The sequence below is a fragment of the Caretta caretta genome, chromosome 9 (genome assembly GCF_965140235.1).
Source record: "Caretta caretta isolate rCarCar2 chromosome 9, rCarCar1.hap1, whole genome shotgun sequence".
NCBI classification, from domain to species: domain Eukaryota; kingdom Metazoa; phylum Chordata; order Testudines; family Cheloniidae; genus Caretta; species Caretta caretta.
Genome location: NC_134214.1, coordinates 82710331 through 82737052, shown reverse-complemented (window position 1 = coordinate 82737052; position 26722 = coordinate 82710331). Strand labels below are relative to the sequence as shown.

At 39.7% G+C, this 26722-nt stretch overlaps 1 protein-coding gene across 2 annotated transcripts in view; it reads left to right on the top strand.

The window, feature by feature from the left end:
• The window catches only part of ABCB7 (ATP binding cassette subfamily B member 7), a 69293-nt gene that overhangs the window by 11287 nt on the left and 31284 nt on the right, over positions 1-26722 (top strand). The window contains exons 2-5 of one of the 2 annotated variants that reach the window (XM_048865237.2): positions 12450-12527; positions 13736-13982; positions 15356-15442; positions 20711-20830. In XM_048865237.2, the coding sequence (XP_048721194.1) occupies positions 13977-13982; positions 15356-15442; positions 20711-20830 (213 nt within the window). In that variant the 5' untranslated portion in view covers positions 12450-12527; positions 13736-13976. The remainder of the gene's footprint in view (positions 1-12449; positions 12528-13735; positions 13983-15355; positions 15443-20710; positions 20831-26722) is intronic. The other variant, XM_048865233.2, reaches the window with a different exon arrangement.

Below are 26722 nucleotides of genomic sequence, written 5' to 3'. Positions count from 1 at the left end.
GTGACAATCATTTACTCACATAGAGGTGCCAGTTATATTACTAATATACAAGTCAGAATTCCTGCTGTCAGCTATGGATATCTTTGGTAATACATTCCAGTAGATGTTGCAAAATAACTTCTGTTGTTGTTGTTGTTGTTTTTTTTGGGGGGGGGGGGGCAGGTTTTCCAAATAAAATTCTTGGTAGTCTGGCTCATAAATGGAAACAACCAAAACTGTAGAAATGGAAAGAAGAATTGTAAAATAAGAGTATTGTAAACACATCTCAAATGTTACTGCATCTAAATGTTAAAATGAATGAACGATCCTTGAAAAACTCTTGAGTAGCTATTATTTCAGTTTGATCATCTTAAACCTATATTTATTGCAGAAGTATGTTATTTGACGAGCTTTTCATTACCATTGGTTCTGATTAAATGCCTGTGACAGACATAATTCTATCACAGACCAGAATAAAGTTCTTATTATTTGCTTAGATCAATAAAATGTCTGGACGGAAATAAATTAAATGACAAAAGACTGTTCAGATGATGATAGAGGTCTTGTTTTTAAACTTGTGCAAGACAAGAAATTCAGAGATAAGGCAGAAACTTGGTCCTTATCCTATCCATTTGTGATGAGGTACTGCAGCACTATTCTAAAACCTGTGCAATATTTATGCATAATGAAAATGAAATGAGTTCATCAACTTGAAACATTCATTGTTGGTCTATTTTGAATTATCTTGAAGAGTTACATCTTTAGAAGATTTTAACAGGAAGATTTCAGAGAGTGATGCATAAGTGGGAATGTAGTCTTCGGCTGTCTGCTTTCGAATGAAGTAGACATAAATTTTTAGTTAGTGAAATGTGTGATGTGGCATATCATCTTGCAAAAGCCTCCAGATTACCTAGTGTTAAACTATCGTCTATGTCAATGGTTCTCAAACTTTTTTACTGGTGACCCCTTTCACATAGCAAACCTCTGAGTGCGACCCCCCTCCCACAGTTAAAAACACATTTAGATATATTTAACACCATTATAAATGCAGGAAGCTAAGTGGGGTGGAGGCTGACAGCTTGTAATCCTCCTCCCCCCCCATGTAATAACCTCGTGACCCACTGTTTTAATCTAATCTAGAGTTTGTAATCTAAGTATCTAATCTAAGTATCTAATCCAGAGTTTATAATCTAAGTATCAGAGAAGAGATGGCCACAGACAGATGGGGGAATGTAAAGAAGCAATGAGACAATGTTGGTGAGCACCACAGGCAGTGGTCTTAGTACATTAACTGTTGTCAAGTTTTTGTAGAACTCACAGAAAAAGTGAGTTTTAAGGAGGGATTTGAAGTGGCTTTCAGGATGTTTACAGGGAGCTCCTCCCAAGCATGAGGGGCAGCATAGGAGATTAGCATAAAGGTGCTTGTTTTAAAATACTGTACAACCAGTGGGCAACGGAGGCTGGCATCAGGCAGGAGTCAAACTCTTTATACTGAATGAGAGGCGATAGGTAAGGTGGGTGTAGGCCTTGAAGAACCTTGAAAATAAAGACATTAATGCATGTTTTAACAACTTTAGCAAGAGCTGTCACTTCCTCACTCACATTACTTTTAAAAACTACGCTAGTCAGCAAACATTAGTTTCCTTTGAGCTTGTTGTGTGCAACAGAAGGCAATAATGGCTGAAATGAAACTTCATTGACAGAACACCTAATCTCAGATAGAAGTGGGGACAAGAAGGGGACAAAATAAATGAAAAGTCCAGACAGAATGGTGGTTCTCTTTCTTATTTTATGGGGGAAATGACTATAAAAAAATAGAAAAAGGCTAGGGTTTAATATGTGCGAAAAAGGCAAGTCTAAAAATAATAAAGCAAGGTTTAAACATTAATAACTTATCATTAGTTCCACATTATTAAAATGTTTGCCCATCACCACCCTCATTATTTTGCATTCATATTGTATTCCATTTCCCTCAACTTGAATTTTTCTTTTTCTTTAGTTGTAAGTTCTTTAGGGTGGAGCAGTATTTGTATGTATGTTGTGCATTGTCTAGCCCAACGGGGATCTATTTTAATTGAGACATTTGGGTGATATGCCAATACAAATAATAGCAGTTCTTGTCTCCACTCTATCACCTACCTAGTTCAGTAGTTTTTCAGAAGCTTGTTGCTTCAAAACAGAGTGCAAAGAGATGTTAACTTTTGCATCCTGGAGAGAGGAATGGATTCTAGTGGAAAAACAGACATAGTAAATAATTTTCTTAAGTCTCTTCTATGCACAGTATAGTGTGGAACTGTGTCTAGACTCCAAACCTTAACATTGAGATTAATTTTATGTTTCCACAAATATAACTTCTCTATCTCACCCTTCCAGTGCAATTGGAATACACATGAAGTGCTTCCTGTCAGAGCTCCTGTTTGACTTATGACGTCTGCTGGATATGCATCCGGTGAAGTGAGCTGTAGCTCACGAAAGCTTATGCTCAAATAAATTGGTTAGTCTCTAAGGTGCCACCAGTACTCCTTTTCTTTCTGCGAATACAGACTAACACAGCTGCTACTCTGAAACCTGGATATTACTAAAGACCAAAGAGTTGGATGTGGCTTACGTAGTGATCTTGAAAAGTGACCCAATTAAATGGAAATGGAGTCTTTAGGGAGTTTAGGACCATTCCCAAAGCAGTTTACCTGCATCTGAAACAGAGCCTATAATAAAAGATTATTCAGTCTAGAACAAATATAAAGGGGATAAAGAAGAATAGATTAGAAAGAGCAGCAGTCCTGCAAATAAGGCAAATTGTTATATGATTAATCTGGATGAGTCAAGTAGTATGCTTAGGGGTTCCCTTCAAAGCCCACATTGTCAACAGTAAAAAGTAAAACTATGGACATTACTGGAAAGTAGAACTGTAAAAAGCAGAAATAGGCTAACTTCAATTTTCCTCAATTTTTCTTCTTATCTTGCCGTTGAGGTACAATGTGTAATATGTGATCAGATCTGCATTTTTTTATTCATACAAGAGTGTGTTTTTTTTAACTTGCTTTCTATAGCTCTTGGTTTCTAATAAGCAGTCACAACAAAGATTCATGACTGAAGGTGCTATTTCAATTAAATTTATTTGTTTGTTTTTGTCACTTGTTCTAAGACCTCGTCTAGACTACAAAGTTTACTGGTAAAACTTGTCTTCTGTTGGCACAACTTTGCATGTGTCCACACCCAATTTTAAGACCTACTGACAAAACTGACCTGCTGATGAAGCTAATTGCTCATGTCAGGTTGCTCAAAATCAGTCTTTCTTCTCTCCCTCGCTTCCCCACCCCCATGCCATTTCCCCCATGGCCTTTTAAATTTATATAAAACACAACATGCAGCAGTAACAAGAATATTTGGCTCTCTGAGATCCAGCCTATTCATAAAACATCTCCACTGATCCTTTAATCTGCCAAACGCATGCTCCACTGTGATCTTGCATATACTTAGCAACAAGGAAAGATTTAATTATCACCTATCTAGGTGCCAGGTGTATTATTTCATGAGTCAGGGAAGCAAAAGCTGGGCTAGCATCTAAGAAACACAGTTTGCATTTTAGCCCCACCAATGTGAATATGCTAGTGTGTGCTTGCATCTTTTCAAAAAGACCTGTATTCTTAAAGATGCAAGTATCATGCACCTTCCCTGACCACCCAGCATTAGAGTCATTGAAACATGACTGGTGACCCACCCACACTTGCATAACCATGGGAAAAATATTCCTTTCTCTTTATGTACTGAGGCAAGGTTTTTGTGGTAGGGCAGAATTGCCTGCATGTTGCCCAGGATCAGTCCTGTGTAGCAGGACACACTTAATGAACTTGGATTATCACTTGAGGATGGTTTAATGGACTGTGAAGTGATTTTGATGGTCTCAGGCCATTTCTCAATAGACACGTTTCACCAAAGAAACCAAATGGTGGCTGTTGAAGTTGTGGTGGAAATCTGTGAGGGAGTTAGGTCATCTGTCCAGAGAATGAAAGTGTCATCCGTGTATAACATAGGCTTTGTGGTGCATTTTCCCAGAAATTCTTCCTTGAGGTGTCCCATAAAGAGGTTGGCATATTGAGGAATCATCCCAGTACCGGTGACTGGTCCCGTTGTTTGGACAAACTGTGTTGTTGTTGTTGTGGGTGAGAATGAAATGGATTAGTTTGGCAACATCTTTGAGGTGCATATCTGAAAGGGACATATATGGTGGGAAGGAATGTATTCTGCGGGAAATTGTTAATATTGTGGAGTTTCTGGAGGTAGTCGGTTGTGTCCTGGAGGAAACTGGCCCTTTGCGTGGTTAGTGGTTTGAGATGGTTTGTGAGTCTTGATATTCCTCAGTAATGTGTGTTAACTCCTTATGCTTAACAACCTATTCCACCTGTTTAGCTGTGAAACTCTGGTTACATTTTCTAGACCTGAAGAAAAGCTCTGTGAAGCTCAAAAGCTTGTCTCTTTCACCAACAAAAATTGGTCCAATAAAAGATATTACCTCACCCACCTTGTCTCTCTTAAATATACAGCATTACATTGTAAGCCTTCTCTAAAAACTACAAATGAAACAAAGAGACATGCAGCTACATTTTTCAGAATTGGTCTCAGATTTTCGGTGTCCAGCTTGAGAAGTCTCTTTCAGAGGTCCCAACAAGCTGCAGCTCTCGTTTAAGTCAATATGAACAGCAAAATAAGGAAAATTTGTCATCTTTCTGTTGTAATGTAAACTGCTTAGCTGAAGATATTTTGGTAAAATGCATATAGCATTCATTTTTAAAAGGTTATTTTTGATGGCCCATTCTACAATGGTGAACCAACTTTTGCCATTTTAAAGAATCAGTCAATTTAAAAACAATCTCATGAGTTTCCTAATATAGAAACCCATGTATTTTTAAGCCATTAGTGGGTTCTGGTGTTCTTTCCCAACATCTGTGCACATCTTTTTGGAAGAGCCTTTCCAAAAGGGGTCACACTGATAAATACACAGGGGAGGTAGCTAGTTAATTCTTGTAATTATTGCTAAATAATACAGTTTAATCAAATGAGGAAGTGAAGTTATTCTCACACAAAATGACTAATTTTAACCAATGTTCTCTTCAGCTTTATTTTTCTGCATACAGAGTGACTGCCTAACTAAGCTTAATATACTGAAAAGCCCAGTTTGATCAGTTGACCGCTCCCCATTCCCGTACTTTCTCTTTCCACATTCATTGTCATGCACTGTCTTCCATTTCCACTCTCTTCATTCCCTCTAATCTAAATTCAATCCAACTATTATCATTCACTCTCCTTTTCTCAGTGCCTTTGACCTTGAACAAATGCTTCTTGGTAATCTTGATTGTTCTTTGCAGTCATTGCTCTGATGTGTTAAGATATTTATAACATTTAACAGTCATGACACTGTAGGAATAGATAGGTTTAGTATTGATTGTACTTGAAAACTATGTTTCATCATTGAAACTGTATAGAATTGTAACCAAAAATGGCACTAAAAGTATATTAATATTTTAAAGTCAAATACTCAGAAGTTAGGAAATGCCAGCATTAAGGTTGCCTGTGCAATCTGTGAAGTAAAAAACAAGCAGAAATATTCAGAAACAAAGGGCCATCTTTGTACATCATACAGGACCATAAAAAGGCACAAAAACATTTTTTCTTTGTGAAATACTTCTGTTGATAGAAAAGCATGTTAGACTGAAAGCACTGGAGACTGAATTCTGCTATCCAGGGAGCAGGTAACAGCTCGGAAAGCAGCAATACAAACTTATGTCCCACGTCCGTAGGCTGCCTCACCATTGTCTGTTCCTGACTGCTGGGCGGTCTGCCCATGCTAGTTTAATCTTTGGCCTCCATGCTAATACTGGATTTTTCAGAGAGAAGCATGAGAGGAAGGATTGGGACTAAAGAGAACTAGGATTCCCAGCTCCCTCACATATTTTTCTGTATGACCGAAGACAAATCCTATGTGTTTCCATTCCTTTATCTGTACATTGGGATCCTTCCCTAATTGCAGAGGTGTTGTGTGGCTTATTTAAGTAATGTTTAATTGAAAGGTGCTATGTAAGTTTTAAGTATTATCATTATAAGAGGGCAGTTTTTCGTTATAAAGATACACTGCCGTCTTATAATGATACACTGCTGTCGTATAAGAGGGCAGTTTTTCCCAATCTACAGAGAGTGAGCAGAAGAGAAGAGCAGGGCTGGGAGGCAAAAGAAAGTGGTTTCAGAGTAGCAGCCGTGTTAGTCTGTATTCGCAAAAAGAAAAGGAGTACTTGTGGCACCTTAGAGACTAACCAGTTTATTTGAGCATAAGCTTTCATGAGCTACAGCTCACTTCATCGGATGCATTCAGTGGAAAATACAGTGGGGAGATTTATATACACAGAGAACATGAAACAATGGGTGTTATCATACACACTGTAAGGAGAGGTTTCAGAGGAACAGCCGTGTTAGTCTGTATTCGCAAAAAGAAAAGGAGTACTTGTGGCACCTTAGAGACTAACCAATTTATTTGAGCATGAGCTTTCGTGAGCTACAGCTCACTTCATCAGATGTTTACCGTGTAAGGAGAGTGATCACTTAAGATGAGCTAATACCAATAGAAGAGCGGCGGGGGGAGAAAACCTTCGTAGTGATAATCAAGGTGGGCCATTTCCAGCAGTTGACAAGAAGGACCCTAGAGCCACCTCTTTTGCCCCTGCGTGTATGTTCCTGCAGCTGTAGATAAAGCAACAGGTGGCTTGTTTAAAACAAACAAAAATGTTTTCTTCCTGCTTCTTTGGCAGCCTCTAATACATCTGGCCACGGGTCATTTTACACATAGGGGCTGCCTCTTCAACAGTCCAAACTGAAGGAAGGTTGAATCTGTCCTGGGACAGGACAGCAGGCCTCACATTAGTTATTTCAACAAAAATAGATTAGAAACTCCTGTATTAAGGAAATGTAATCTAGGCGAGCTGCAATAAAAGCTTATAAATAAAAACTTCTTTAAATATACTTCACAATCGAGTTTGTAAAATTTGTGTAATAGAAAGAAAATCATTAGTTTAAAAACTATTGTAAAGAAAATAGAATAATTTAAACCAGTAAGTCTAAACTAGTCTAAGTAAAACTTTTATTTTCCAATATCTCATTCAAAGTTTATAATCTTGCTTGGATTATAAATGTTTTGGAATAGGAATGAGATTTATTTGTCCATAAAGTACCATGCACATTTACTGCACTGTATACACAATCTAGCTCTTTCTCAGTATGGTGGCTGTGAATTCTTTTTTCCCCTATAGGTTATTATAGCTCCACAACCCTCTACTCCCATGAACACACACTGAGCAAAAATATTGTGGATTTAATATTTAGTGTTCATATGCTTGATCACTCCAAATGTTAATTTACATGCTTCTTGCAGACCTAAACAGGAGTTTATAGCATTGCTTTTGAGAGGTTCCAGTCTTAAGTATTTGAGAGAACCCACAGTGGGCAATTTTCAGAGTAGCAGCCGTGTTAGTCTGTATCCGCAAAAAGAACAGGAGTACTAGTGGCACCTTAGAGACTAACCAATTTATTTGAGCATAAGCTTTCGTGGGCTACAGCCCACTCCCTCAGACGGAGCCAAACACCTACAAGATCTCTATCAAGCATTCTTAAAACTACAATACCCACCTGCTGAAGTGAAAAAACAGATTGACAAAGCCAGAAGAATACCCAGAAGTCACCTACTACAGGACAGGCCTAACAAACAAAATAACAGAACGCTACTAGCTGTCACCTTCAGCCCCCAACTAAATCCTCTGCAGCGTATCATCAAAGATCTACAACCTATCCTGAAAAATGATCCCTCACTCTCACAGATCTTGGGAGACAGACCAGTCCTCGCTTACAGACAGCCCCCCTGAAGCAAATACTCTCCAGCAACCACATGCCACGCAACAAAAACAGTAACCCAGGAACCTATCCTTGCAACAAAGCCCGATGCCAACTCTGTCCACATATTTATTCAAGTGACACCATCATAGGACCTAATCACATTAGCCACACCATCAGGAGCTTGTTCACCTGCACATCTACCAATGTGACATATGCCATCATGTGCCAGCAATGCTCCTCTGCCATGTACATTGGCCGTCTCTACGCAAAAGAATAAATGGACACAAATCTGACATCAGGAATCATAACCAAAAACCAGTAGGAGAACACTTCAGCCTCTCTGGCCACTCAGTAACAGACTTAAAGGTGGCAATTTTGCAACAGAAAAGCTTCAAAAACAGACTCCAACGAGAAACTGCTGAGCTTGAATTAATATGCAAACTAGATACCATTAACTTGGGTTTGAATAGAGACTGTGCGTGGCTGGGTCATTACACATATTGAATCTGTTTCCCCATGTTAAGTATCCTCACACCTTCTTGTCAACTGTGTAAATGGGCCATCTTGATTATCACTATAAAACTTTTTTTTTCCTGCTGATAATAGCTCATCTTAATTAATTAGCCTCTTACAGTTGGTATGGCTACTTCCACCTTTTCATGTTCTCTGCATGTATATATCTATATCTTCTTACTATATGTTCCATTCTGTGCATCTGATGAAGTGGGCTGTAGCCCACGAAAACTTATGCTCTTATAAATTTGTTAGTCTCTAAGGTGCCACACGTACTCCTGTTCTTTTTACAGTGGGCAATTGTTCCTCAGCCCCAAGGGTAGCTTGGAGCCTCCTGCCATGTGATTGGGGCTAGGAGTCGGTTCCTGTGGCCAGTGCCTGCCACTGCACACCCAGAGCCCAGGATTGGAGCCAGGACCTAGTGCCTGCTGCCATGAAGCTGGAACCAGGGTCCAGAGGCTGAAGCCTCACAGCTGGAGGCCAGGGCTGCGTGGCCAGAGGCATGGGGGGTGTCAATACCTGCTGCCCTGCGGTCAGAGCCGCATGGCCAGGTTCCTGAAGTCCTGCCGCTGGAGCCTGCCACCCAAACCCCTCCCCCCCCAAGGTGGGTCAAGAACTCACTTTGCTCCTGCAGCATTGTGCCCCACCTCTTTCCAGAGGCAGTGGCAGGGTGGTGCATCCAGGAGCAACAAGGAGGGAGGGGAAGGGGCCAGTGCTTTGCTCACCCCCTCTCTCCCCCCCGCCCATCACCAGGAGAGTGTCGTGGACGCACAAAAAGCCCCTGGTGGCCACATTTGAGAAACATTGGTTTAATCCAAACAAGAGGGTAGTGTTAACAGATTTGGGGAAGCAGTCATGAGTGCTGTCCTAATTTAATCACTGCACCTGAATTAGGGAGTTCAGCTGCCATTTGTAGCATAAGTATGCAAATGAGGGGTGGTGTTAAATCCTGGTCTGCTGCTGGATACCCAGGTAGTGGCTGTTTCCACGAATGATTTTTTTTTTTTTAATGTAGGCATCTGTACTCTTATTCCAGCTTCTGCCACAGTTAGATTAGATTGCTGTAATGCTCTCTACATGTGGCTATGCACAGAGACCACTTGGAAACTGAAGCTAGTGCAGAATGCCATCCATGGCCTGTTTGAGGCAGAGAGCATACCACATCAGTGCAATAGGGTCTGCTCTTTCTTCTGTGGACCACCTGGTGGAATTCAAGATGTTGGAATCAATTTATAAAGCCCTAAATGGTTTGACACCTCGTTACCATTGAAATTGCTTCTGTTCCCATGCCATGCTTCCTCAGTTGGTCTGTGGAAGTGCTTGAGTTCTTGTCGATATAAACAGAAGGGAGCTACTTGGAGGGAGTTCTCTGTGAAGGATGGCTGTCTCTGTAAAGAGTTTATTATGAAGCTAAAGGATTATCAAATGTCTGCCAAGATTTGAGGGTTTTTCTCCTGCAGCTGTAGCAGTAACACATTTCAGTTGCACAGCAAAAACACATCTACGGTGATAAGGTCCATCTTCGTTGGCAAGACCAAACAGTTGCTTAATCATATGAGGACATTACAGTGTTGCAACTGAGATCGGACCTTCCAAAGGCTTTGTTCTCAGTGGGATCAGAATTATGCTATCTATGACCATGATTAAACAAAGTTGTTGGTAACAAATTTCTAGTGCTGTTACCATGACCACCATGGACAGGATTTTTTTTTGTTTGGTTTTTTGGATCAGAGCATGGATTTCAAACACAGTTGTATAGGCAACCAAAAGTTTGAGTATTTGACATGATTTGGCTTGTTACATGCTTATTTAAAGAGACTGTGTCAACTTGCAATCTTGTTAGTTTAAAACGAGAGTTAAAACTAGTTACAGATACTATTACTGCCTTGAGGGCTACTGCTGCTCCCCTCCCCGCCAACTTCTGTGATCTTACTTCCTATTTGAAACATAAAATGAAAAATGTGATGTGAATGTTGATGTTAGTGGCAGTTGCGAGGGAGGGGCTCAGCACTTCTGAAAATGAGACCACTTATTTAGGAGTTTAACTTTAGGCACTCATTTTTGAGAATGTTGACCTGTATGACTGGGTGCTTAGGATTTCCAGTACCACATTAGACCACTGGCACATCAGATTTGTTAGCTTGTCTCTGCAAATGATGTGCACACAACTGTGTACTGCTTTATAAAGGTTGGCTGGAGGGTGTGGTGGATACTGCAGGGAACTCCTTGAAAAATTGACTGTTAAGACTGAAAGCTGTTCTGGGCAGGAATGTAGGCTTCTAAGTCACTGAAGCACTTTTGCAAAGCTTACCCTAAGTCATTTTACCTTAAGTTCTATAGAAAGTCATTAGGACTTGCATGTTTTTGAAAATTTTACCCTTTTACCCTTTATCTTACTTCTTATTATTTTATATGGAGAGTGCCTTGCCCACCCATCATGCTAAGCAATAGTTGGAAAATTGTTTGCAAAAACTGTTATGCTTAAAGACCGGCATGTCTTCGTCATTTGGTCAAGACTCTGATGGTAGAAATATGGATGTCATGCTGACACCTTTCATAAGCACTACAGCATAAATCTGAGACAAACTCCCTGGTATCAACGTTCCAGTAAACCTTTAGGATGCAAACAGGATCTTCTCATAGAGATTTAAAGAAAACCGTGTTTTACTTTTCTCTGCTGAGGTGTGGTGCTGGAATGGATGACATTGGCTTATATGAATTGGCTAACTAGAAAGCCATTTGCTACATTAAGTGCCATAAGTGCGTGATGCATCTTTAAAAGTAATAGAATGTTTAATCCCAAAAATACTTCATCCCATTCTATATGCAGGATATAATACAATAAGATGTGTTAAAATGGGCAAGTATTATATGGTGAAGAAGTTAATTTCACTTGGTTGTATTTCATCAGCAATTTGTAATGTACTATGTGACTTAGGACAAGTGCAAAAAGAAGGTTTAAGGCGATGTGTAGAAAATATATACAAGGCCATGCTGCTATTTGTTAAGGTTAAAAATGTTTTTCTTAAGAGTTCATTTTCTTGACGTTTGTTCTTTGCCTTGAGCCAATGAGCTGCCCTTTTGCTATTCTGCGGTAAGTACAGTATTGATTTATATTGTGCATGCCGTGCAGCTGGTATCGCAACAGAGCTGTGGAACACAGGTTTATGGTGGAATACTAGCCACGTGCTTTAGGAGTATCAGGACTGATTTCAGAAACAACCATTGGGGGTAGAAAACGTGCTTCCTGGCTGAAATATACCAGTTACGTTATGGAAGCACACTGAGTGCCCCCTGTCTGCTGTTGCTTGAGAGGACACATAGCTCACCATCCTTATTGAAAGGAAGAGTGTAATGAAAACGGCCATCCAGGTTTAAGGCTGTTAGCTACTGTTTCAGTAGCATCCAAAGGGTTGTAAGAACTTCAGAAGGGTAGACAGACAAGATCTGTGTCTTACAGTATTTAGAATACAGTGTTCCAGTTTCTGTAACAGCATCTGCTAGTAACCTATGTTATGTCCATGCAGAGTCCTGTATTTATGAATATGGTGTTTTTTTATATCCTTTCTGAAAAAACTTGCAACCCAGTCAAGTTCAGATTCATAGCAGTGGCAGCAGTTCCCAGGCAGAGTTGTAGCCTTTTGGTCGAATGTACAAGCCTAGTATTTGAGGTAAGAGGGAATGAAAACAGGGAGGGCAACAAGGATAAGAATAAAACAGAACAAAAGGGGATATTTGAAAATAATGCAAAGGCCCTCTGAGGACAAAACAGAATGAGAAGAGAAGAAGGACTTAAGGGCTTTCAAGGAACAAAGGATAGGAAGCCTAGCAAGAGCGTGGGTGGAGATGGGGGAAAGGTTTGTTGTTTTGCATTTTTAATAGTTGGAAGCAATTTATTTTGCACCTGCTCCCCACCAGTTGTTGGCGTCTTATTTTTTCTTTGATCACTTGTCAACCACTCCCTTTGTTTAGTTCCCATGTTATGCATGTTTACACCAACTAGGTGAAATATTCTCTGAACATGAAGTATACACTGTTAATTACTCAATCCTCTTTTTTCTTCTTCCTCTTTCCTGCAGATTCCACAGAGATTCAGACAAGCTACATGGCAGAGTTTGGGGAGTGGTTATTCAAGACAATTATTAGATGCTGCAAAGGTAGGATTAAGCAGTCTTAACTCCTTCTACTCTCTCAGGGGGGAAAAGTTCTATCCCTTGAAGCATCTTCCAATTTATGCTGCGTATTTTACATCCTTTATATAATTTTCCCTTTTTATGATTTCTAAATACTACTAGATAATTGGCAAGTTATGTGAGTGACAGAGATGGAATTGTGAGTCAGGGACTCCTGAATTCTAATATATTAGATGATGCTACCTCCCATATACATTATATATGAGATTTCATAATATTGCCTGGTAGCGTCCTCTAATATTTAGGTTGCCTAACTTTTTCCATTGTAAAAGATTCTTGCTTCTATCTATCTAATCTATCTATTTAGAAGCTCTTCCTCTCTTGTTTTCAGCAGGCCTTCAAAGTTAAGGAGAAATCACTTGGTTAGCAAAGTGACTTGTTTGTCCTATGGAATTCCATTCAGTTTAGCTGAATTATTAACTGTTAAATCATCATTTCCTGTTTCCCACTTATATTCATCAGGAAAATTTTGGTAGTATGTTAAAATAACTGAACACTATTTAAAAAAAAACAAAAAAAACAGGTTCACACTACCGCTGCAGCACAGAACACACTATACTAGCAATGTCTGGAAGCAGCAAGGGACTGGACCAGGCCGGGCTGCCTCAACCTGCACTCCTCAGACCTGGCACGTGGCCCCTGCTTCCTATCCCCCTTTTTGGGAGCATCATATGGGCCATGTAACTGAAGTGGTAGAACAGAGGTTCTCAAAATGGGGGTCGGGTTAGGTTATTACAGGGGGGCGGGGGGAAGTCGCGAGCTGTCAGCCTCCACCCCAAACACCACTTTGCCTCCAGAATTTATAATGTGTTAAGTGTTTTTGATTTATAAGGGGTGTCGCACTCAGAGGCTTGTTATGTGAAAGGGGTCACCAGTACAAAAGTTTGAGAACCGCTGTGGTAGAAGTCTGTGCTGCCATGCTGCAGTCTCAGGATTCTTGATGATGCATGATGGGGAGATTATTACAGTGGTATGTAACATTGTTTTTATCTTTTTTTAAACATCTAGGAAATGTATTAAAAGACCATTATTTAGGTTGCAAATCCACTCACTCATAGGTTAGGAAATACCACTTGGAGTTGCCCATGCAATCATAATTATGCCCCCTTGTACATATGGATTACAATATAGTTTTTAATTACATGATCATATACTGTTTTTTTTTCCCACAGGAACCCTGCTCATTCAGTGCAGAGATTGGAGAGACAAAGGGACAGAATTAAGATTTCATGGACAACTTTAAATTTAGCATTTAGTCACTTTCAAGTGCTTGATAAGATTGCAAAATTAACTGTGTTTTACTGTAGATTTTTTTTTTTTAATAAGCAGGGTCTGTTAGAGTAGAATTCAGGAGTTACTGATCTCCAGTTCCGTCTCTCTTCTTCCCTCCCTCCTCCCTCCCTCCCTGGCCTTATGCAGGTAATTTAACCTCTCTACTCAGTTTTCCTGTCTTCAAAGTGGGGATAGTAGTAATATCCTACCTCAAAGAAGTGGTGTAGATTAATGCTTTGCACAGTACTTGGAAGCATTTGTAAAGCTCTAAGTGTCATTATTATGATACTTGCTAAATTGATCATAGCATTCTAGTCTAATGCAGTGGTTTTAAGCACTTTATTGAAAGTGCAGTTGTGCTTGAACAGCGACTTTGTAAAAATGCATTTTCTTACCCATCAAGGGAAAGTATGTATAGCTAAAAAAATAAATGAGATGATATTTGGATGACTTAATCGGACACAAGTAAATTGAAATTCATGTATTTAATTTATGATGTAATTAAACATTGAGACTTATAACCTGTTTATAATTAAGGCTATGATTTAATCACGGGTATTTTTAGTAAAAGTCATGGACAGGTAATAGGCAATAAACAAAAATGCACGGCCCGTGACCTGTCCATGACATACTAAAAATACCTGTTTAAATGTGGAGGGCACTTGATGTGTGGGGGGCTGATGCTCGAGGGTGTGTGGGGGGGTGCCTGGGGCCAGCAGCTCCAGCTGCCAGGGGCCACAGACTGTGGCCACTTCAGCTGGGTGGGATGGAGACCGCTGTCCGGACCACGGCCACTAGGAGCTGCAGGCAGCCGTGCCTGCAAACAGTCAGTGTAAACAAACTGTCTCGTGGCCCACCAGCAGATTACCCTGACAGGCTGCATGCAGGCCGCAAGTTGCCCACCACTTGGTTAAAGAGTCTACTTAGTTTGGTCTACGCCTGCCTTTTATTAATTTAGCTTATCTTGAATCAGTTGCTTACTGAACTAAATTGATATTTCAGTGTACGCCTGACTTACAAATGTGTCCACATAGGTTTTTGCATTGGTTTAGTTAAACCTTCCTTTTTTAAAGTAGACCTTAGTTAAACCTGGCAAGCTTTATATGTATACAAGATCTTGGCAAGGTCGACAGGAAATAAAAGCATTAAAAACATACCTTTGTCTCTAAGATCAGCAGGTAGCATGCTCCATGTGCACAGGAAGCACGTCTGTTGAAAAAGAAGGTGCCATTTTTACATAGTCATTTTTCAGAGTAGATGTGTACTTGAAGGATTTAGAGATCTTTCTGTAACTCTTAGAGACAGTTTCTGCTCTAAGGTATTTTGACACATAACTGTTACTCCACAAAGTACTGTTCTTGAGGCATAACCTCCATTCCTCTGGGTGATGGCCCTGAGCTACTAGATCTTCAGCGCTATTCTGATTGTCACTTTAATTCAGAATTTAAGTTTTGTTCATTGGTTTTTTAAGTCCATGATTCTTGTAGTCTCTGTAAATGGATATTTATTTTTTTACACAGAATCTCCAGAGGAGGCCACTGATAGATAAGAGAACATGTTGGCATGGTCATGCAGGTGGAGGACTCCACACCGATCCAAAGCAAGGGGTAAAAACTTGATTAGCTCAATATTACTCAAACTCTGTTCAAGATGTTGTATCAATCATGTTCAGCGTTTTCAAACATTTAACAATGGAAAACAGCAAATGTTTCACACAGATGGCTGCTTAGTTTAGTTTTTAGACTGTTGTCTAATAAATACGGTTAGTTTTGAACCTTGGATTAGTAGATTTTAAATTACCCAACACTGGTAATGATTTTATCTGTTTATTTTCCCACAAATTCTCTGGCTTTCTATAAATAAATAGTCACCAAAGTGTCACAGATGTTGACTTGAAATTAGCTTCCGGTATTTTAGACTTTTCATGACAGATATGTTCCATTATACTTTAATATGTTCTCTTATTCCTGCTTGTCAGTGCATTTCTCGGACTTGACATTTGGTGTAGAAGGAATTTGCTTGTCAGTACAAGTCAGTGCATCACTCACTCTGCCTGCACTCACTGCAGCAATAGAAAATAAAAAAAACTTGTTAGTTTATAAAGTCATTATCCCTTTAATTAAATGTTTTACAGGCAACCTTAATTCTGACACTTTCTAATTTTTCCCATTGCAACTTGAATATTCATTTAACATTGGTTCTTTGTGTATAATTTCTGTTTATTTCAGTTTGCTTTTTGAGTCAGATTGCTTCTTCCTCTATGCTGCCAGGGTACAGAGGGGATGAGAGTAGTCATTGACAGAAGAGACAGCTCCCTGCTCTTAGTTCCAGAGCCTGGCCCCACCCCATCCTGGAGCAGCCATTATAGGGAAAGTCTGTCTTCATTCCTTTAGCCCTGGGCTAGAGCAGCCTCAGTTACTGTGAGAGCATGGCTCATGCCCAGTCTGATCAGCACGAGAGGTTGTGAGAGGCTCAGGAATACTTAACCAGGATGGACTCCTAAGAAATTGTAACTGTTAAAGTCTAAGAAGTCTCTACAGAGCATGTGCAAACTGTGATTTTATTTTATTTTATTTTTAGAGATTTATAGCTTCACCAAATTTGGGCAGATTTTTCCAGGGACAAGCAAAAGGCACATCACACAGGCATTCCAGCCACCAGTTCCAACTCCAAAGCATGGGGATACTAGAGTTGTTTTAAAAAAAAAAAAAAAAATAGGTACTTTTAACATGGACAAAACAATATATTTTTCCCAAGCTTCATTCTTAGAAACTGCTGAAGAGCTTTGACTGAAATTTACCCCAAAATTCAGCTAGAGGCAGACACCAGTATGTATAATTTCAGCCCAAATGGTTAACGTGCAGTAAAATTGAAGGAACTGAAAACAGAGTCTCATAATGGGAAGTGTCAGGCAACCTGAACAGGTGGCACTATCAGCCCCTTCCTATAATAATAAGCATGTTGACATATCTGGTGTATATGTTTTCCCTTTGCTGGGCATCCTATGAGATTATGTACCAAAACATGTTATACTGTTAGCACTCCTTAATGGCCTAGTGATTGAAGTCTACACTATCAAGGGGACATAGCAGAGACTGGAAGACCATGGGAGACAATAGCAAGTTCTCCTTCCAAAAAGATGGCATGGGCAATACTCAAAGAAAGCCCTTTGGCATCAATGATATACACAATCCCTTTTTTCCTTTACAGGTCACCTTTAACAGACTTAATTTTTAAAAAAATATTCCTAACCTTGTGACTCGTATATCTTCTCCATTCAGATTCATGTTTCTATACATATATAATTATATCTACGTTCATTTTATGTTGAACTTTGGTGTAATGCATATTCGGTGCATCCTTTGATAATTTTTGTTTTCTTGATCCTTTGCAAGGCCACTGCAAATCACTTGCTGCCTTCTCACTCTATTCTGAATAGACTGTTTTGGTTTTGTAACCATTCAAAGCCCTCAAGGAGCCAAATTGAATTCCTTGTTTGCAGCCTTTATATTTCCTTCTCATTTTTTCTCTCTAATAGCTTTCCTGTACAAAGTCTGACTAGCCGATAGCAACATATAATTAGAACCACTCCAGTCACTCTAGTAGGTTTCCTATTAACATGGCACCAGTTTGTTCCTTCCAACCCATTAATGGGTGCTAAAAAAAAAAATCATCTTTTCAGATTGAAATACAAGACTATTTATGCATATCCTTCGCTACAAAGCGTAGGATTCATGCATGTGCTGCTGCAAATATCTCCTCTTCTGTGTAGCAAGGGATAAGCAGAAATATGTTGTTTTGCATCCTCTACTGATTCATGAATTGTCAATATATCCACTTGTTAAAGGCTGTGTAGAGGGTACTTATATTGCTCAGGTACTGTATGTACTGTCAGCAGTTGTCAATGTATCTTACTAACTTTTCTATTCTGATTGCCATTGAAGCTGAGACTCAAAACATAAAGAGAGCTGGATTTTTCTGTTAAATTATAGGCTTAAGTTTGATATTGGTTTCTCCAGGTTGCTTCAGCAGTCGTTTCTCTTAACAAAAAAAACCCCTACCTTTTCCCTCTGATTCAAACTTGGCTTTCACAGTGAATTTTAAATCTTATGTATGTCTTTCCCATGAAATTGATGTAAGGGGGAATACATAAGGTATGCTGCAGTGTGGGAAATACAGAATTATATTGTAAAATCCATCTATTTTCATGGCTGTTCTGTTTAATAAAAATTCATCCAGAAAAGGGCAAATAAACTTTTCCCAACAAATGTAGCCTGAAATGGAAAGATTAACCCACACAGAGGTGATAGGTAATTTAGTTTACTTGCTAGGCTGGCTTCACTTCAGCTTTAGATAACCTTTCTGTCTTTCAAGATTAACCCTGGGTGTCCAGCACTGACGGAGGATGAGTTGTTGGTTGTCAGTGTAGTACTGTATGTTACATTAGAGTCTGAACTGAGGCACACATTTTTATATGATTTTTGTTCAGCAGGTAGACGTCTTTGGAATTCAAGAAAAAAGGTTTCTGCTTTATCCACTAAACTATCTCACTATAAAAACGTCTTGGCTATATTCAGAAAGATGTGTGCTGTCATCTGAATGTTGGATTTGTCCTTGGCTTAAAAAGGAGCTTCAGGGTCGGAGGGGGAGGATATAAAATAAAAGATCAGCAAAAACTTTACAGTACTGTTTAAACTAAACTGTAGTCATGTATAGCTAAATGACCTCATAATGCATGATTACCCAACTGCAGAGGCCACTCTTAAATGAAGTGGTGACGTTTTACACACAATTAACCCAACTAGAACAGTTTTGGGATTTTGTTTGGTTGGTTTTTTGCTCTTAGCCATAACTTTAATGTGTACCGATTGAAAGAATCCCAGTGTACACTGTAGAATATCCTAAAAGAAAATAAACACTTTTTTAGGTAGGCAGAGCAAGAGTCCTTGTCACTATTCTGTAAAGAGGGATAGGTGACATGAAGCTTGTTAAATGATTAAATACTTGAAACATTTCAGTTTATGGTAATGCACCTAAATTACATTTGCTTACCATTATTTTAGTTTAAAATATGAATGTTTAAAAATTTTGAACATCTAGCACAAATACTTAATTTCAGATGCATTTGAGTTCCTGTATGCTCAGAAACTGAATCTTAGAAACTTGCATTTATTTTTTTGTATCTAATGATGCACTTAACTTACATGTTTTCTATAGTCCATGCAGACCTTTCTCTTGCCTTGATCCCTTTTGTCTCACTACACTCCTGATTTTGTTTTCTCTTTCATGCTGTTTCTGGGTACTTGGAACTGTCTCCCAGGAAATACGTGCCAAGCCCCACACTGCATTCAAAAGTCTTGAAAAAGCCACTTGTTCCATGAAGCATTAGAGCAATGATTAACCATCACTCTTCTCTGTATTGTACCTGTTCGTGTAGTTACACTTTAAGCTCTTTGGAGCATGTGCGAATTCAGCACAGTTCACTTATTGTACCAGTCCCTTATAAGTTTCTGGTGCTATATAAATTAGCCCCTAGACTATGGGAAATACTTCACGTGCTGTCACACCCTCGGACGCTTTATGTTAAAACGTTTGTAGTTTTTTTCCATTATCAAATAAAAGTAAAACCATTCATACAAATAAAATGATAGGGAATATACAGTTACACACTGGACATTTCTGTCACTAAGTGCAAGTATTGCATTCACTTACATTTATCAGAATTTTTATATAACAATTACATAAGACAATATTCACAAAAATAGGAACATATGAATTGCCATATTCTGTCAGAAACATTGTTTGCCTAACCCATTATCCTCTGACAGTGACCAGTACCGATACTTCAGAGGCAGTTAAAATACCTTCCCCTTCTCCCCAGTAAACATGTGATATAGTCTACCCCTCATGTAGGTTTTATCCTAAACCGTAATAGATTGTTTTAAACCCTAAAATGAGAGTTTAGATCCCTTCCAAAGCTTTAACTTTAGCATTAACTGAACTCTGATTATTCTTATCTGTATATGAGTCCAGTCCCTCTTTGAATCTTGCAAAAGTCTTGCCCTCAACAACAAATGTGTCACTGAGTTCCATGGTCTGTTCAGACATTGAGTGAAAAAGTGTTTCCTTTTGTCAGTTTTGAATTTGCCACCTTTCAATTTCATTGACTAGCCCCTTATGTTGTTATAGTACAGAAGCTTCTGACAAGGAGAGCTACAAAAACAATGGCAAACCAATAAGATGCATTTTAACTCCAGTGACATACTTCTGCCCCATCATTTGCTGAGGCAACAACTCTTGTTTCCTATGGAAAAGTCTAAATGTTTTCCTAAATGGCATTACATTTTTATGTCATTCTACAGTTTCTAACTCTCATATATTTGAGTATAGAAATCATTTTCCTCCTGTATCATATGGACAATATTTTTAGGTTAAAACACAATTCTGTCATGCCTTTAATAATGCTGTTTTTTAGCACTGGTATTTAAATGCATACTCTACAAGTGGAGGATTCATGACTGGAAGAGAATACTTTTTGGGGTTAAAATTGGGGTGTTTTAGGTGAAATAACTGGTTTGTGAACCTATAGATTGTACTTCTTTTTCTCAGTTCTGTGTCTACCATCTTGTTTTTATAGTTTTTGTAGATTTTATTACCTTCAGGACAACTTTTAAAAGAAAAATACTTGATTTCCTAATGTCTTGAAACTCCTGAATAGTTTTTTCAGGTAATTTGAATAAAACTCACCTTGGTTAGTGAATGTAACTTTTATTCTGGGTTTATATTTTGCGTCTTTCATTCTGTTTATTAAATAGTGTATTTTGAAATGTATTTCTGTGTCTCTTCTATTATGATGTATGTGTTTTTCTCAATAGTTGAAAGAAATAGATGCTGGGAAGATTATCAGGGCAATGATATCTTATGTATGGCCCAAAGACAGACCAGACCTACGAGCCAGAGTTGCCATCTCTCTAGGATTTTTGGCAGGTGCAAAGGTAAGAAATGTTACTTCTCTGAATTGTGATGGCTGTTGCTGTAACTCACTGCAGTCAGGAATCATTAATGTTGCTGTTACTTTTGCAAGTAGACCTGCAATTTAGTATTAGTCATACAACACATAGGTGTACATCGCATACAGCACAGGTATACTGTTTCTGTTTGTTGAGGTGCTTATAATATACAGATAAAAAAACTCTGCGCACAAGGGCTGGCCTGGGCGTGAGGTTGGGAGGAACTAGTTGAGATCAAACACATGATTTGGATTGATCAGGTTAGCTGATTCCACAATTTTCTCACCGCTTAATCTGTTAAATTATAATAGAATGTTTGTCAGTGCGGGAAGGGGTGATGAGAAAAGAATCACACATAGTGAAAGGGGTGAAGGAGTGTGGGGAGACAGAGGATGAAGAGAGAGGCAGGGAAGTTGAGGCAGCAAGGAAGAGAACCAAGGTGTGATACGTGATTGGTGGGTTGAAACAGATTGGTGGTGTTGGGAGAATACAAGCCTTTGAGGGGCAGGGAGCTGGCATAGCACTTGATGGTCACAAAATGTAGGATTGAATATGGCAATTGAGTAATTTTGAACTGGCTTCATAAAGAACATGGAATTTTCCCTTAATCCTTGCAAGTTTGGCCCTGGGCTAATGACATGGAAATGCAGATAGTAGGAGGATTGCAATTCTTCAGCCATATGGCTGAAAGCTACAAAGAAAAGCTTTTGGGCAATGATTGCATGGTGCAGTATCTGGCAGGTGGGACTTTTTATTCACCGCCACTAGAAAGTTGTTGGCTTAGCTCAGCCATGCAGTAGAAAGAAGTGGTGGCATCCTAGTGTCCTGAGGCAGCTCCTCCTAAACTGGTAGGAAGGACACTTGCAGACCCAGTTCTTCCCTGTTGTCTTGCTGTGGGGTTCGGTGGGGCATAAGACTTTGCTGTAGCCTCCAGAAGGTTGATACTGTTGATTTTGCTTCACTTTGTATTAGACTATGTGTATTGCCATATTCTTGCTGATCATAGTATTGTCCCTCATAAAAATTAGTTTAAAAGTAAAAGAAAAAACATTTAGGCCTATTACAAGGCAAAGGTAGTGATTTCACCTTTATTTTACTTCTGTTTTTGAGAGAATCATTTGAGTGCTAGACCATAGTAAATTTGTGTTTACCCACTTCTAGGCTTTTTGAGACTTTGAAGCATCCTCACAATAAATATCCACCAGATTGGTGGAGGGTACAGTCCTAAATTGGCAGTAGTTTTGTAGGAATAAGGCAGAGGAACACATGCTAATTCTCGCCATATATAGATTCTCTTGCCATAGAAAAAGATAAACCTCCTGTGACTGCTAAGTGTTGGGAAGCAAATTCTAATCTTTTCAGTGAAACTAGTGGCTCTAACTAGCTACCTACTGTCTGTGGACAATTATTTACCATACATAAGGCTAAAATTAGGCTGCAGCTGGGATAAGCTAAATTCTAGCAAATGGAAATAAATAAAGAAAAGGTTTTGCTGTGCAGAAAGTCTCTGTTTCAGGGCTAGTCTACAAGGAAAATTGACCGGAATAATCTATTCTGCAACAGCTGTTCTAGAATAAGAGTATCCATGCGGGGAGTTATTCCAATCAATTTCCCCATCAAGACAAGCTCTTACTAAGAAATTGAGCTTCAGTACTAAAACTGGCTAAATTAAGTATTGTCTTATCAGCATTCAGCAACATGAAAGAAGGGTGGAAGAAACAAACTTGAGGCATAGAGGTGCTAAAAGGAGAGTACTTGGAAGAGAAATCTGTTTGTTGAATTGAGCTGGAGTGAAGAGGCAATATCTTGGCCTGCAGCTCTTTGTCTTACCAGTGATCTCGATTACTTTTTCTCTCAAATGGCAGCATGATGTTTTCTACAATAGATGTTCTGTTTTCCAGTTGTTGTGCAGGAAGTTACTGATAACACAGCTGACTGTGCGCAGAGTATGGCATACATGTATAGCTGAGACACCTCCACCCCTTTTTTGGATGCCAGTGCATAACATGCAACAGTATTGAAACTGTGCTTTGAACTTTGGTAAACTGTGTTCACAATCCGCTCAAAATACAGATCCTCGTAGCAGATGGCATGATATGCTGCAGGTGGAACAAGAGAGTAGGCCACATAGTGGTACTTACCTGGCATACATGTTCTTTGTTTTTGTTTAGGGAGTTATTCTGAATCCCCCTCCCCATCCCTTACATATCTGGCGTGACGGCTCTCCCTATGTCTGAGGAATGCTGGCTGTGACTCCTTTTACAACCTGTTAATAATAGTGCTTCAAGTGCAAGCCAGAGGTGGGCTGCTTGAAGGTAATCTGAAGTATTTCCAGCTCCAAGGGCAGTACATCTCATAGACTTTAAGCTTAGAAGGGATCATCTAGTCTGACCTCCTTCACATAGTACAGTGTGACACTCCTAAGGGCTTGTCTGCACTGCAACGTTGTCGACAAAACTTTTGTCTTTCATGGGTACTTAAAAAAGCCCCACCCCCATGAAAGACAAAAGTTTTGTTGATACAAGTGGCAGTGTGAACGCGGCTTTGTCGACAGGAGCGCTCTCCTACCGACAAAGCTAACATCGCTCACGGGGCTGGAAGTATTTTGTCAGCAAAAGTGCCAACAAAATAACGGGAGAGAGAGTTCACACACGGTAAAAGCTGCATAGTGTAGACAAGCCCTAAGTCTGATCCCCTATATGGCAGCGTGGTATACCGCTTCTAGAAGGGGCTTTTCAGCTTGAGGTGTTCCAGATAGTTTCTTGTATGCAGTGAGATGAATTGATGCCCAGGATGCCCTGCCATCAGTAGTTGAGTATTATGCACTCTTCTTGTTAAGTTCATGCATGCATCTATTTATGCCCGTATTGCATAAACAGCAATATGCACAGTTTACAAAAGTGCCCAGTATTTACCTCAGCTCAACTAAGAGATCCTAATAAGTTGGGATTCTTTTTCCTTAATCATTCCATGAATATTGTCTTACTCGCAATCTGAGATCAAATAAAACAGCAAGTGGCAATGACAAGCAACTACCTTCTCCCAGAATGAGTGGCTTCTGAGTAGAAAGAAAAATCTCAAATTAACAAATGCTTCCAAGGCTATTCTTTCATTGTGGTACCAACGGGTCAAAATACTATCCTGTTCTCATTCTCAGTCACAGAAGTCTCATAGCAGGTTTTTTTAGTATGGAGTCACCAGTTGAGATTTGTTTTTTGTTTTTTTTTTTTCTTATTTCATGCAGACTCTTGCAATACTTTTTGGTCACCCGTGGAGCTAGTTATCTAGTTTCACTGGTTCCCAGTTCAGGTTGTCTTATGAGAACAGAATATTTATTGTGGGTGGACCATCTTAAGACTCCATGGACAATTTCTCTTTCTTAATACTCATCCTAGTTGCCATATTCTGTCTCTACCAAAACTAGCTCCTGCATAGACTCTCACTGTGATGTCTCAGGTAGTACTGGCTTTCTTAGCTTCTGCCTTTCCCCCCAGCACTGTTAAATCCCTCCACCTTTTCCTCCAAAAAAATAAATCAATTTGTATTAATCTGTAACCTCCCTGAACCTTATATAGGGGGGAAAAAAAACATTTGTGCAACCTCTGCATTAGACTGTCTTGGAGCCCTTTGTCCTGTTTGTTCATGTGATCGCTTACTTGTACTTTGTAATCTATTTGATCAGAGATTAACGTGCATATTGTTACAAAACTCTATTAGCGTAAGAACTCCGATGTATCTGATTCCCATTATGTTAAGTGCAGACCTGGTTCACTTTGTCCACTATAAACTTGTTTGCTTCCAGAGAACGTGTATCTTTAGAATGGGTATTTTGTAAAGGCCAGTTGTTTGAAGTGGGAAGGCAGGGAGAGTTGTGGGTTTTCCCAATTTTGTTCCTTTTGAAATGTTCAAGTTCAGTGCAACTCAGCCACAAAACTAAGTAGACAAGGTTGCATTGTGGCTACTGAAGAGCCTACAGTTATAGCCTATCTCTGTCCCTATTTCAGGACTGGATTGCTTGTCACTGGAAAAATGATCTTGTTTTTGGTTCTTTTCTCTCTTCACATTTCTTAATTGTAAAGGCTTATATTATATGCTACTATAAAAATAATTATTTGTTCAGTTCTTCATGATTGGAGGACTAAAAGGGGCTGACAGGCAAAGATCTGCTCTGAAGCTAATAAGGCCTTTTTTCAGAAGTGTTGTTATGTAGTCCTTTGATATGTTTTAAATTCTGAATCTTTAAAACATCTAAACTCAGAGTGTCAGGTGCAAGAGGGAGTGGGGAGAGTTTCCCTAATAAATAAATTTTAGATACACTGGATAACTTGCGCAAGGTTTTATGTGGTCCGGCATTAATTCCTACACATTCCATCTCCCAGTTCTGTCTTGTGTTGCTTTGTGTGTTTATTTTGGCTCCTTCACTTTCCCTTTCCTCCTCCTCCTTCCCTCTCCATCTCAGATGCATTAAGTATCCTTAGGAGCCGGATTAGAATCATAGAATCATAGAATATAAGGGTTGGAAGGGACCCCAGAAGGTCATCTAGTCCAACCCCCTGCTCGAAGCAGGACCAATTCCCAGTTAAATCATCCCAGCCAGGGCTTTGTCAAGCCTGACCTTAAAAACCTCTAAGGAAGGAGATTCTACCACCTCCCTAGGTAACGCATTCCAGTGTTTCACCACCCTCTTAGTGAAAAAGTTTTTCCTAATATCCAATCTAAACCTCCCCCACTGCAGCTTGAGACCATTACTCCTCGTTCTGTCATCTGCTACCATTGAGAACAGTCTAGAGCCATCCTCTTTGGAACCCCCTTTCAGGTAGTTGAAAGCAGCTATCAAATCCCCCCTCATTCTTCTCTTCTGCAGGCTAAACAATCCCAGCTCCCTCAGCCTCTCCTCATAACTCATGTGTTCCAGACCCCTAATCATTTTCGTTGCCCTTCGCTGGACTCTCTCCAATTTGTCCACATCCTTCTTGAAGTGTGGGGCCCAAAACTGGACACAGTACTCCAGATGAGGCCTCACCAATGTCGAATAGAGGGGAACGATCACGTCCCTCGATCTGCTCGCTATGCCCCTACTTATACATCCCAAAATGCCATTGGCCTTCTTGGCAACAAGGGCACACTGCTGGCTCATATCCAGCTTCTCGTCCACTGTCACCCCTAGGTCCTTTTCCGCAGAACTGCTGCCTAGCCATTCGGTCCCTAGTCTGTAGCTGTGCATTGGGTTCTTCCGTCCTAAGTGCAGGACCCTGCACTTATCCTTATTGAACCTCATCAGATTCATGGATTAAACTCATGGATTTGACAAGAATCCTGTCACCTCTGTCAAATCTGCAATTTTTTGGCCTCTTGCTCATGGACTCAATATGCATTATTCATGAGCTGGAGAAATCTTTCATACTATCTGTATTTCTACTGACTGTTAATTTTCTATGTTTGGGGGAAAATGGTTTGGCTAAAAGGGCAAGGAACAGGTGTTGCATGCTGATGGAACTTACAATGCATGTTACTTATATCTACCTCATAAATCAGGTTTGTATATGGTCCCCATTACGGTAGTATCTGAGCACCTGCTTTTGTTACCTGGAGTCAGATGGTCTCATTAATCTCTTTCTTCAGAGATCGTTTGTTTTTTGAGAAGTCTGAAGTGAGATGTATTTCAACATTAATTCCCTGTCCCCTGCTGTGGAAAGGGGAAGTTTCAAAGCCCTCAGCTTCAAGTAGCCCATAATTTCTCCTCCTCCTCCTCCCCTGTTTCTAAATCTATCTTGCAGCACTGTATAACAGCAACCGTTCCTCTACAAGGGTTGGTGCTGTTTCTGCTCCTTGTGGCCACCAGCGGAGTTGTCACTGAAGTGGAGAAGTGGGGGAAAG